This window comes from Macaca nemestrina, chromosome 3 (assembly GCF_043159975.1).
Source record: "Macaca nemestrina isolate mMacNem1 chromosome 3, mMacNem.hap1, whole genome shotgun sequence".
Lineage (NCBI taxonomy): Eukaryota > Metazoa > Chordata > Mammalia > Primates > Cercopithecidae > Macaca > Macaca nemestrina.
This window is the reverse complement of record NC_092127.1, coordinates 187,652,501-187,665,184: the sequence shown is the minus strand read 5'-3', so window position 1 is coordinate 187,665,184 and position 12,684 is coordinate 187,652,501. Positions and strand designations below refer to the sequence as shown.

The following is a 12,684-nucleotide window of genomic DNA, read 5'->3' as shown; positions in this document are numbered from 1 at the left end:
TGGGGAACTCCTTACTTCCCCTTGTTCTGTGTCCAAATCCATTAGCTCTAAGGGTTGAGAGGAGCTTCGCAGACTTTCGTAAGCTGTATGAGAATCTGTACCAAGTCACTCACTCACTCATTCAACTGATTGATCTCAGCTGCCCCTGAGTGCCATGCACTGGGATGGGAGGTGGAAATGCACATATGGTTCAGGCATGGCCCTACACAACTCACTCACTGTCTATTGGGAGAGAGATGCATCAACAGTGAAAGTCAATGGTCCGTGATAAGTGATCTCACAGGGTTCCCCCTTGGGGCTTATGGGAACTCAGGAGAGGGCACCTCACCCAGACTTGGAAGCAAGGGGAGGCTTCCTGCAGGAAGAGGTGTCCAGGAGTGTCCAAGGCTTCCTGAGTCCAGAAAGCAAGGAGAAGCTAGCCAAGCACAGAAGAGCCCTAGGAGAGGAAACTGCCAGGCCCCTTGAGGAGCTGCCGGGGGCAGGGTGTGGGGCACTGGGGGAGACAAAGGTGGCCAAGCCAGGAACAGCTCTGAGACCTTGTGAAGTGAGGCTTAGATGGGGTTCGTGGGCTTCAGGCCTTCCTTTTAAACTTCTGACACAAGTTTCAGAAAGACAATGGCCCAGAACATCACCCAACTAGCTTCCTGAGGACTTCAGAGGACTGTAAAGATGCCCGGGCTCGGGACAGCTTGGGCCTGGCTGTCAGGAAGGAACTGCACCTGCTAGTAAATTGTCCTTGAAGGCAATGCTTCCACCTCCTGCCAGTCAGCGTGCTCGCCAGCCCCACCTCTTCGAAGGGCACCCATCAGACACCACCATGCTAACAGTGCCTTTTTCTAGAAACATTTGGGCCACTAAGACATTTGACAGGTGATCAAAATGTGCACCTATCAATTTCCAGATGCATTTTTGAAAAATGCAAAGATTGATCAATTGCTGCAACCTTGCTTCATGCTTCCCATGGCACCAAGATGAGTTGGAGACACTGAGGCAGTGTTCAATTAATGCAGGCTGCCCTGAGCCACGCAGGGGACAGAAGCCCAACATCTGGGGATCTAATCCCAGCTTGCCACCTTCTGGTGGTGCAACCTTGGGAAGCTTTTTTATTTATATTTATCTCTCAGTTTCCTTATCTCCATAAAAGAAAAAAATACCGATGTTGTAAGGATGAAGTCCTTCGTCACCCCTCCACCTACATGGACGTCCACTGAGTGCTTGTTCCAAGTGCTTTCCGTGCATTTTCTCATTTCATCCCACAACACCCCTGGACGAAGGGACAACTGACTGTTCCATTTTAGAGATGAGGCCTGGAGAGGAGCTGACTTGCTAAAGTTTCATTACCAGTAAGGAAAAGCCGAGATCCACACAGGCTGTCTGGCTCCAGAGCCACTGTCTATAAAATTGTGACCACTGGGGAAGTGGCTGATATGCAGCACCTGGCATTCACGCTGGGCGGTGACAGCTGGAAGGGGCATCTTAGGGTTGTCTAGTGCAAGCTCTTCTATTCCGCAGATGGGTGAACTGAGGCTCAGAGAGGGAAAGTGTCTTGCCCAAGATCACACAACTCGTCAGCGGAAGTGACAGGACCAGAAGTCAGGTCTCTCATGTCCCAGTCCAAGGACCCCTCACCAAACCCTCTTCACTGAGACCCTGAGCAGCTCCAGAGATGAGCTGCCCCCAGGGAGAGCTTTATCACAAGCACTGCTGGTAGAAGTATGAACCCACAAATCAAAGGCCCCAAAATGATGAAGCCAGAAGCCAGCTCCATGCTTATCTTCCTCAAATGTGACAAGCACATCATCTCACCTGCAGGGTCAGCATGATGGTGAGGGTCCCAAAGAAGAGTGCCATTAGCCCAAAGTCACCAATGAGGAGGGGTCTCCGTCCCAGGTGCTCAATGACCAAGCCCTAGTCCAGGGTAAAAGAGAGAGAGAGCTATTATTCCATTTGTAACCACAATGTGGCACTGGGAACTGGCAATGGCATCATGATTAAAAACCGGCTTTGATCCTGAGACAGCTGGGTCACCTTCTTCACAGCCACAGCCCTGAAGCAATGCCCTTTATGAGAAAGGAAAAAGTGAGGGAGAGAAAGTCACAATTCTTGAGCACCTACAGTGTTAATACGAGCACGTTCCTCCTAATCTTCCTTGCTGGGGTGGACTCCTCCAATCAGGAGTTTGGGAGGAGGAACTGGATGGATGTGGTCAGCACAGGCCTTCTCTCCCTTCAGAGCCAGCCTGCATGGAAGGCGATTCCTCTGTGTTTCCATGTGGTGGGTTTCGTAGGGGTAGGCACCCACAGCGGGTGCAGGGGTGGGAGTAGACAGAGAAGCCCATGTCGTTTTCCAGTCTGCCTGTGTCTGGGGGAGTCAATTTCATTGTGGGATGTGAGGTGGGGAGTCCCTGAGGAAGTCCCTAAAGCTATGTCCTCCAAGTCCGCTTCCCTCAGCCTAGGACTGTCACTGACCTCCATCTGGCTGGCTCCTGTGCCCCCTGCGCCCCCTGTCCACTTGGTCAGAAACAGCTCCTCAACTGCCAATGACTGGAAGAGTAATCGTAGCTGAATGTCAGAGACAGAAAAACCTGGGTTTATATTCTGGCTTTACTACTTTCCAGATGTATGAACTCTGGCATGTGACTTCACTTCCCAAGGCCCCAGGGCCTTTATCTGTGACAAAAGAATCGAAATATCCTTCAACAGGAGTGTCTGCAGTGGAAGTGAGGGTTAAAAAAGAGACTGCATGCAATACACACATTAGGTACTCATATTATGTGAGGTATCCTCCTCTCATGCCCCATTTCACAAAAAGAGAACACTGAGGGTCAGAGAGGTGAGACAACAGCAGACACCACGGAGCGAGCAGGAGAGAGAGGGCCAGAAATTGAGCCCAGGGTATTTGAATAAAAATTCATGGATTTTCTCAATGAGGCAATCAGGTGAGGCTTCCTGGAGGAGGCAGTAGCAGGCAGAGATGTGGAGAGCTTGTCAGGCAGAGGGATTAGTGGGAGCAAAGGTTTTGAGGCTGGCAGGTCCTCATCATGACAGTCATTTATCTTGGGCAAGGGGAAGCAGTGACACTGCTGAGGGCCATGAAGCCAGAGCACACATGCCTCCTGCCTGCCAGCTTCAGGTGACGGCGCAAAGGTCACAGCACTGAGATGAATAGTTGCAATCCTGCCCCAAAGCCTCAGGGTTTCTCCACAATGGAGTCCAGCTGCAGGGACCCCAGCGCCCTCTACCTCTTCCTCTTTCCTCATACCCTGCTCCTTAGAGGGAAGCAGGTGAAAAGCCATCTAGACAATGGACGGTTGTTCTGCTTGGCAGAGCCGGCCAGCACTGAGCAGTAAGTGACAGCTGCCTGTGTGAAGGGCATAGCCCTGTGGGTCAGCTGAGCACCTCGGCCATGTGTTGCTGCCTGGGGCCACGGACCTTTTGGTCCCCTAGGCACGAACGTTGAAGGGACCGGAGGGTGCTGACCCAGAAAGGCAGAGGCCTGGGAGGAAAACGTGCCTGGCTGATGACTACATGTCTCAAAAAGGCATTTCTAGTCAGGACAGGTTACACCAGCTTTGCACCCAGGACAGGTTACACAGCTCGTCCAAGTCTCAGTTTCCCCACCTGGAAAATGAGAATGATAATACCGTCTTTGCAGGGTAACTGTGAGATAAAGGGAAAGAACTCACAGTGCCTGAAATAGGCTCATGAACAAAAGAGGTTGCCAATAAATGGCAGAAAATATATCATTCATTTTAACTAAGGAGTGCCCTGGGGGTCCGGTCCCAACTCTTACCTGTAGCCGGCTGTGTGGCCTTGAACAAGTTAATTAACCCTTTCATGTCTTAATTTCTCATCTTTTCTGATGATAATGGATAGATATTAACAGCTAGTCTAGATGTTAACAGCTAATGATCATTTACTGAGCACCTACTATGTGCCAAGCACTGTATTAAGCACTTTGCATCCAGCAGCTTATTTAATCCTGACACCCTTGAGTATGTTCTATTATTTGCTCCATGTTACAGGTAGAAAAACAGAGGCACAGAGGCTTTGAAAACTTGTCCAGGGTCATGTGGCTGGTAAGTGGCAAAGCTAGGATGATCTACTAAATCTTTTCTGGTTGTTGATACACTAAATTTTCTTGACATTAAACTAGAAATAGACAATGCCACCACTTGGTGACAGCCCAGTGTCCCATCTGGATGTCCAGCTCCTGGACCCAAACAAGAGCACTGATGGCTTTTCTGGTCCTCTGCATTCCTGGCTCTCTGATTCTCTTTCTTCACTTGAAGGCCAGGCGCCTTCATCTTTGCTTCCCCAGAGCCTAGAAGGATATCTGACAGGTGTGGACTAGGTATTTCCAAGGGAGTGAAGGTCTGTCTTTATAAGGCAGGCAGAATGATTCTCATTTGCAGAGGAGGACAGTGAGGTTCGAGAACGCTGAGGGACAGTAACTTCACTTGGTGGGAAGTGGGGAGGGAAGTCAGGCCCAGCGCGAGTCATGGGGAGAAGCAAAGACCAGCAGCTTCTGAGAAAGAGAGAGCGGGGGAGGGATTGAGGGAAGAGGGAGAGAGGCCTGCATTTAAAGCATCCCTTCCTCCTAGGGCCTCATGAGCCGGGTCTCATCAAAGGGGAGACACTGATGGGGCTGTCGTGCCAGGGCCAATGCAACATGAGCAAGGGAGCTGGGTCCCACTGCCAGGTAGGACTCCTGCAACGGTGATGGGAGAAAGAGCCTAGAAATATCAGGTGCTTAGAGAGATTATGAAATTGTGGGCCCAGAGAGATTACGCTGATCTCTGTGTAACTCATACCAATTTCAGTGTAACAATGCAACACACATTAATCTCAGTGCAACACATGTCAATCTCGGCATGGCATGCTCAGTGATCTGGGCCCAGGATCAGAGGCCAAGAGTGACTATGGTATTTATCAAAAGTCACCTGGGGCTAATTATTCAGAGAGAAGGAAGAGGGATAGATGCTGTTTTAAACCAAGGGGCAGCTGCAAATGTCCACACCCTTGGACTCAGTCACTCACCTTCTAGGCATTGATCCTAAGGAAATAGATGTTTGGTCAAAGACTCATGGACAAGGACCTTCGTTGGTGTGTTATTTATACTACTGAGGAAATAGAAATAATCTAGAAATCCACCAACAATCAGTTAAATAAATACTGGAATATTTAGATGATAAATATGTAGAAATTAACATAATTTAAAGAACTGTAAAATGATATAGGAAAATTCTCAGGGTACAATCTTAGGCGAAAAGAGTAGGACATAAATCTGTATATACTAAAACATGTAGTTATATAATATAAATTACATATGCAGAAATAGTTTATAATGGCTAACTCTGGTTGGGGGAATATGTGATTATTATTTTATTTGTCTGTCGTTTTCCTGATTTTCTATGGAGATTTTTGACTTAAAAACACCAAAAAGTAGATTTAGTTGAAGTGTGTGGATGCAAATCTCTGTCCATCCCCTGTATTATGTCTTTATTCTTTCCTAATCACCAAAGATTTCCAATACTCATACTGGTAATTTTTCATAACTGTGTAAAATATGATTTTGGTACAATCTTTAGATGTCACAGCTTTTCTTGTGGCTAACAGGACAGAGCCCAAAGTTAAGCTGTTGCTGAAAATGAAGGCTGTTCATAACTGGTATATGCAGGAACTTTGTCTCCTAAGCTTCTTAGGGGAGTTGGATTAGAGTATCCAGTGACCTGGTGCTGAAATGACAACAGAATGTGCCATGAAAGAGCATCGCAGTTGCTGGGAGATATTATTACACTGCGACCAGCATGTGTTACATTGTCATACTGAGATCAGCACGTTACATTGTTATAATGAGATTAATATGTGTTATATTGTTACACTAAGATCAGCATGTGTTACACTGTTACACTGAAATTAACATACATGGTTACTGACTTCAGTATTTTAAAGTTTTTAAAAAAGAGTTTCAAGTGCATCACCCACAGTTTCAGAGTCAGAAAGTGTGCTTACAAAAGTCAGTTGAGAACCATTTTCTTACACCATGATGCTGACGTTCAGATGCTTTGGAAGGGGTGGGCTGAGGGACATGTGGCTCTTTGTTTTGTTTCCCTAAAGTCTCTTGCGGAACCAGTAACTTGAACCAATGAAAAGCTGAACACATTCTCCCTGATTTGGAAATGATCTTTAAAGATGGTCCAGGAACATACCAGGGAAACAGCTTTGAAAGAGAAAGAAGGGATAAAAACAACCCTCCTATCCGAGAATCAGTCTCCCGGCTCTGTTCTTCCTTCCTCCCTCCTTTAAGTCCAGTTAAAGTGCACCCTGTCAGAAGGGATTAGAGCGAACATGATATTTCCACTTGACATTAAAATCATGAGTGAAGACATTAACTCAGACGAACAGCATACTGAAGGTTACTGATGTCAGCTGGGGATGAGTGTCAGAATCCTAATGCTCCCAGGAAACCCCTCTGGGGGCTTCAGAACCATGGGGTCACCCATCAACTCAGCCCCCATTCACCCAGCACCCAGTGCCCTTCCCCACAGGTCTGGGACCTATGGTGAAATAATAATGGGAAACTTTTGTTCTGGTTAGGATTTTAAGAAGCAACTTTATAAAGGTGTAGTTTTCATTCAGTATAATGTACCCATTTGAATTGCACAGTCTGGTATGTTTTAACAAATTTATATACCTTGTAACCACAACTACAATTAAGATATTGAACGTTTCCATCACTTCCCAAAATTATCTTGTGTCCCTTCCCCCAACCCCAGGCAACCTCCGATCTGCTTTCCAGCACAAGGATTCGATTTATCATTTCTAGCATTTCATATTGTTTATTGCAGTGTTTTCGAGATTCATTCTTCTTGTTGTACATTTTTTTTTTTTTTTTTTTTTTTTTGAGACAGAGTCTCGCTCTATCACCCAGACTGGAGTGTAGTGGCGCAATCTCGGCTCACTGCAAGCTCCGCCTCCCGGGTTCACGCCATTCTCCTGCCTCAGCCTCCTGAGTAGCTGGGACTACAGGTGTCCGCCACCACGCCTGGCTAATTTTTTGTATTTTTTTTTAGTAGAGACGGGGTTTCACCATGTTAGCCAGGATGGTCTTGATCTCCTGACCTCGTGATCCGCCTGCCTCGGCCTCCCAAAGTGCTGGGATTACAGGTGTGAGCCACTGCACCCGGCCTCTTGTTGTACATATCAACAGTTCTTTTGTATTGCTGATCAGTATTCCATTGCATGGGTATACCAAAATTTGTTTCTCCATTCACCTGTTGACCCAATAGCTGTTTCTAATTTTTAGCTCTGAGAAATAAAGCCATTATGAGTATTGATTGGTATATGAGTCTCCATGTAGACATGTGTGTTGATTTCTCTTGGGTAAATACCTATGAGTGGAATGACTGGGTTGGATGGGTAAAACCTTCATAAGGAACTGCTGAAATATTCTCTGAAGGGGTTGTGCCATTTTACGTTCCCACCAGTGGTGGGAACATCCTTGGCAACACATGGTATTATATCAACCATTTAAATTTTTGTCACCCTTTTGGTGAACAATGGTATCTCACTGTGGGTTTTAGTTTTAATTTGCCTGATGACTAACAATGTTGAGCGTCTTTTCCTGTCCTTTTTGATGTTTTCGATATCTTCTTGGGTAAAGCATGTGTTCAGATATTTTGCTCATTTTCAAGTGGGTAGTTGGTCTTATTATTTTTAAGAGTTCTTTATGTATTCTGAATTCACGTCCCCTCTCAAATGTGTTTTATAGGTATGTTCTCCACGTCTGTGACTTACCTTTTTATCTCCTTAACAATACCTTTTAAATAGTCAGTTTTTAATTTTGATGAAATCCAGCGTACCATTTGAAAAATGGTTTGTGATTCTGTATCTTTCCTATCCCAATGTTGCAAAACTTTATTCTTTGCTTCTAGAAGTTTTAGAGTTTAGCTTTTATGTTTAGATACACGATCCATTTTGAGTTAATTTTTTGTATGGTGTAGTAAGAGTTGCCATTCACATTTTTCCATGTGGATATCTACTTTTTATGGCACTATTTGTTGAAAAGACTATCCTTTCCTCATTGAATTACTTTAGCAACTTCTTGTTTTCTGGACTCCATTCTGTTCCATTGATCTGTGGGGCTGCCCTTATGCCAATCTCATGCCGTCTTTATCCCCATGTTTGAACATTGTTACACCCCTTACTATGTACCAGGAATGGTTCCGGGTGCTTCACATATATTAATAGCTTAATTCTGATAACATTTTCTTGGGGTAGGTGCTATTGTTATCCACTATTATATCCAGAACTTGAGGCTCAGAGGGGTTTAGTAACCTGGCTAAGGTTGCACAGCGAGTCTGAATTCAAGTCTAGGTACTCTGGCTTCAGAGTCTTGCTCTTAACCCTTGTGCTCTACTTCCTCTCCTCAGTGTTTCTGAGGCAAATACACAGTCACATTTGTCAAAAGAATAGGCACATGCTCCCAAAGTTTTTCTCCCTTCATTTGTGTGAGCTGCCTGAGGTCACTGAGAGCCTCCAACAGCATTGGCACTGGGGCACAGAGAAGACAGAACCAGGAGTCTCTTTCCTTGGGGAGCTTTATGGGCTGAATTGCATCCTCTCCAAAAAGGAAATATTGGAATCCTAATCTCCTATTCCTAAGAACGTGACCTTATTTGGGAATAGGGTCTTTATTTTTAGGTGATTAACTTAAAATGATATCATTTGGATGGGCCTCAATCCACAATGACTGGTGTCCTTGTTAAAAGGGAAAGTGTGGACATGGAGACAGACACGCACACATGCCTGTAATCCCAGCACTTTGGGAGGCCAAGATGGGTGGATTGCTTGAGGTCAGGAGTTCAAGACCAGCCTGGCCAACATGATGAAACACCATCTCTACTAAAAAGAATACAAAAATTAGCCAGGTGTGGTGGTGCATGCCTGTAATCCCAGCTACACGGGAGGCTGAGGCAGGAGGGAGGTTGAATCGCTGGAACTGGGATGCAAAGGTTGCAGAGAGCCAAGATTGTGCCACTGCATTCCAGCCTGGGTAACAGAGTGAGACATTCCATCTCAAACAAACAAACTAACAAACAAAAAAGACATAGACAGAATGCCATGTGAAGATGAGGCAGGGGTCGGGATGATGCTTCTGCCAACCAAGAAGCACCCAAGATCACCCTGCAAGTTCCCAGAAACTGGGAGAGGCACTGGACGTTCTCCCTCACAGCCCTCTGGAGAAAGGAGCCCTGCACATGATTTGCTCTCGGCTTCTGGCCTTGAGAACTGTGATACAATAAATTCCTGTTGTTTAAGCCTCGTAGTTTGTGGTACATTGTTTTGGCAGCCTGGGCAAACCCATACAAGGAGCTAACACCTGATGGAGGGCAGGGCTTGTAATGTTGCCTGCTAAATGATTGAATGTATGTAACAAAAGAAGGAAGGTACTCCCCAAATATGTGCAACTATTATATGTCAATAAACAACATTTAAAAAAGGAAGAGCTGGAGGGAAGGAAAACATTGCCTAAAATTTCATTTATTTCAAATTTATTTCAACTAAAGCTTCCAAATCTGATTTAATGTGCTTTCATATTATTTTACATACATTACTTGATACACACTTTATTTATTGCTCATTGTCTATATTGTATTCAACGTGTATATCTCTCTATATAAACTGCATGCGGTACTCCATGCACGGCAGGAGTTCCTGACTTTCTCAGGGACCACAGCGTCCTGCATGAGTTCCTTCCTGTGCAAGCTTGAGCCTTTTGGTCACAGAAGATGCCCCATTCTGTGTCCAACTCCAGGCCGGGGCCTTTTAAAATTCTGCTGATTACCTAATCCCCGACCTTGCTTGGTTTGATGCTTCCGGGTCTGTGGGCCATGTGGACTGACTGTCGCAGGGCCCGAGAAGCCTACCAGGAGGAAGCTCTGTGGGTGGGGGCTCTGCGTCCCTCAGGACGTCCTGTCTGACTGCTTCCTGCAGGGATCCCAACCAAAGGCAAGCTGCCTCTTTAGTCAGTTGGTGTGATTTCCTCAATAGGCTTTACTTGAGTCCTACACCATTGAGCAAACCATTAATGGTACTGAATGCATGACAACTACCACAGCCATGTCTTTAAACATGACACACGACACACACACACACACTCTCTCTCTCTCTCCCTCCCTCCCACCCCCCACCCCGCACTTTCTCTCTTTCAAATTTACATTTTAAAGCAACTCTATGAGGTTTCCCCTGATAACTCAGCCAAAGCTGTGGAGACAACTGAGACTCTTTCAGAGAGAAATGCAAATGCTGGGGCAAGATGTGGCCCAGATGAGGGCCACCCCCCAGGCATCCCTAATAGCTGTTTCCTATTCATGACGCTGGGATGGAGGAGCTCCTGAGGAACCCTTGACACACGAGCAATTGGTGACTCTCTAGTCAGAAGTTGGATTATTGTCTAAGTTTTAGCTACAAAAGGATGGGAGAAAGGAGCGGAGAATGGTGTGGTTAGCACTGACGCAGCTCCCTCAGCAGAGAAAAGAAGGCCAAGATATATTACACGAAAAGAAATTTCACATTCCAGTATTACTTTTAGCTGCTAGTAATCCTGTTTTAAACAAGCAAAGGCTAATCTTTACTTTCACACATCTCTCTGAAAAGAAGCCAAGACCTTGGAAAGCCGTGGTTATTGCAAGCTAGTGAAATTTTCAAATTTATGTTCAGAGGACAGAGTTCAGAAATAATTTTCTGCTTGGGACAGGCTCTCTCTAAATTAAACACAGAATATAATTCAATGAAACAAACTTTTTGGAGAATTTCTGCTTAAAAGATGAATATGCATAAAAGATATCTGTATCTCTGTCTGGGCCAAAGGTGTGAGAAATGAGAGTTGCATTTTAAATAATTATCATTCCAGGGTGGCCCATGATCTCTAAGTATAACAAATTAAAGTATCTTGAGACGTTTCAACCAAAGTGCAAAACAGACTTGGGTTGGGGCCAAGTGGGATGGAAGGAAAGGCCGGCAGCAGAGAGGCTTTCTGAGTTCTCCAGTCCTGTGGACGTCTCTTCCTCTCGGGTCACTTTACAACCTTGGCTTGAGGCCGTAGCTTCTGCGGTTTCTAAGTGAAGCACTCCCCCTCATCCTCTTACCCTCCTCAAAAAAGGTAAAATGTAGTTCTAAACAGGTTTGTGAGGATACATTCAAATTGTTCTTGGAAATTTGGGCAAGTGGAAAAAAAATTAGTTCTTCAAGGAGCAGAGAAAGAGACACTGGATGTCCAGATGACTTAGGAATCAGGGCTTCCACGCCAGGAGCATAGTCAGCAGAGGGCAGTGGGCAGTGGGAACAGCCACCACTTAGCACTGACACAAGGGGATGGTGAGTGCTGTCTCCACCCCATACCCCGTGAGCCATATCCTCACTTTCCTTTGGTGAGTGAAGCTGGTGGGGCCAGTCCAGATACAGGGGAGCCAAAGGATGTTATCAGAGGGATGGGGAAGAAATCAGGAAAATTTTGGTGGGAAGTAAAGACTCAGGAATATATCCCAAGAGTCAGAGGGTGAGCTGCAGGAACGGACTTGTATGTATGTCCTTGGCCAAACTCAAAAATAGAGCTACTTACTTAAAAGGTATTATTCAGAGCTTGGGGTGGGTGGGAGTGGGGACTGCAGGGGAATGGGCTTCCAGGGCAAAACCCCACCTTTTCTGCTTGGAGATGATGAGCCACTGACTCTGTTTCTTCCCTTCCTCATCCCCACCCAGTCCGCACCCCACGAGGATGACCTGTCATAACCAGAAGTGTATTCGTTCATTCTCATGCTGCTATAAAGAACTGCCAAAGACTGGGTAGTTTACAGAGGAAAGAGGTTTAATTAACAACGTTCCACAGGGCTGGGGAGGCCTCAGGAAACTTACAATCATGGTGGAAGGGAAGCAAACTCCTCCTTCTTCACATGGTGGCAGGAAGGAGAAGAACGAGTGCCCAGTGAAGGGGGAAGTCCCTTATAAAACCATCAGATCTTGTGAGAACTCACTCACTATCATGAGAACAGCATGAGGGTCACTGCTCCCATGATTCAATTACCTCCCACTGGGTCCCTCCCATGACACATGGGGATTGTGGGAACTAAAATTAAAGGTGAGATTTGGGTGGGGACACAGAGCCAGACCGTATCAAGGAGAGTCCACACTCCTCTGCCTGCTTCCTGCTCAGGCAATGATAACACTAAGGCTTTTGATCTAAGCTCTGAACATGAAAAGTCATTTAGCCTGAGTTTTCACTTCTCAGATCCGGCAGTGCCACCCAGCCCAGACTGAGCTCAGGCCCCCAGGGGGTTTGGGTTGGGAGCCAAGAGGAAAATCTAGCTCTGCTTCCGCTTGCCACAGCCCTCATTTCTCCTAAGGTCCTGGAACATTTGTTAAATAAACTGGGGACTTGATCTAATATTTTAGTGGATGAAGGGTGTAGCTTCTTCTAGTCTGTGACCTATAGAAATGCCATAGAATCATTATTTATCAATGAAAAAGGAATGACTGTCAAGGGAAATTAACTAAACTCAGTCCTTTCGAGGCTAGTTCGAGAGCACATGTCAGTCTGATGATTCACAGGGAAAATCAGCCTCTCTCCAAGCCTCGTGACAACGCTCCCTGTTTCTACCCTCATCACCCTCTGCCATTATCT

General features: G+C 45.9%; 1 protein-coding gene across 1 annotated transcript in view; it reads right to left on the bottom strand.

The window, feature by feature from the left end:
* LOC105465861 (solute carrier family 2 member 9) overlaps positions 1-12,684 on the bottom strand; it is a 199,430-nt gene that overhangs the window by 54,173 nt on the left and 132,573 nt on the right. The window contains 1 exon segment of the mRNA XM_071092692.1: positions 1,807-1,908. Within this exon segment, the coding sequence (XP_070948793.1) occupies positions 1,807-1,908 (102 nt within the window).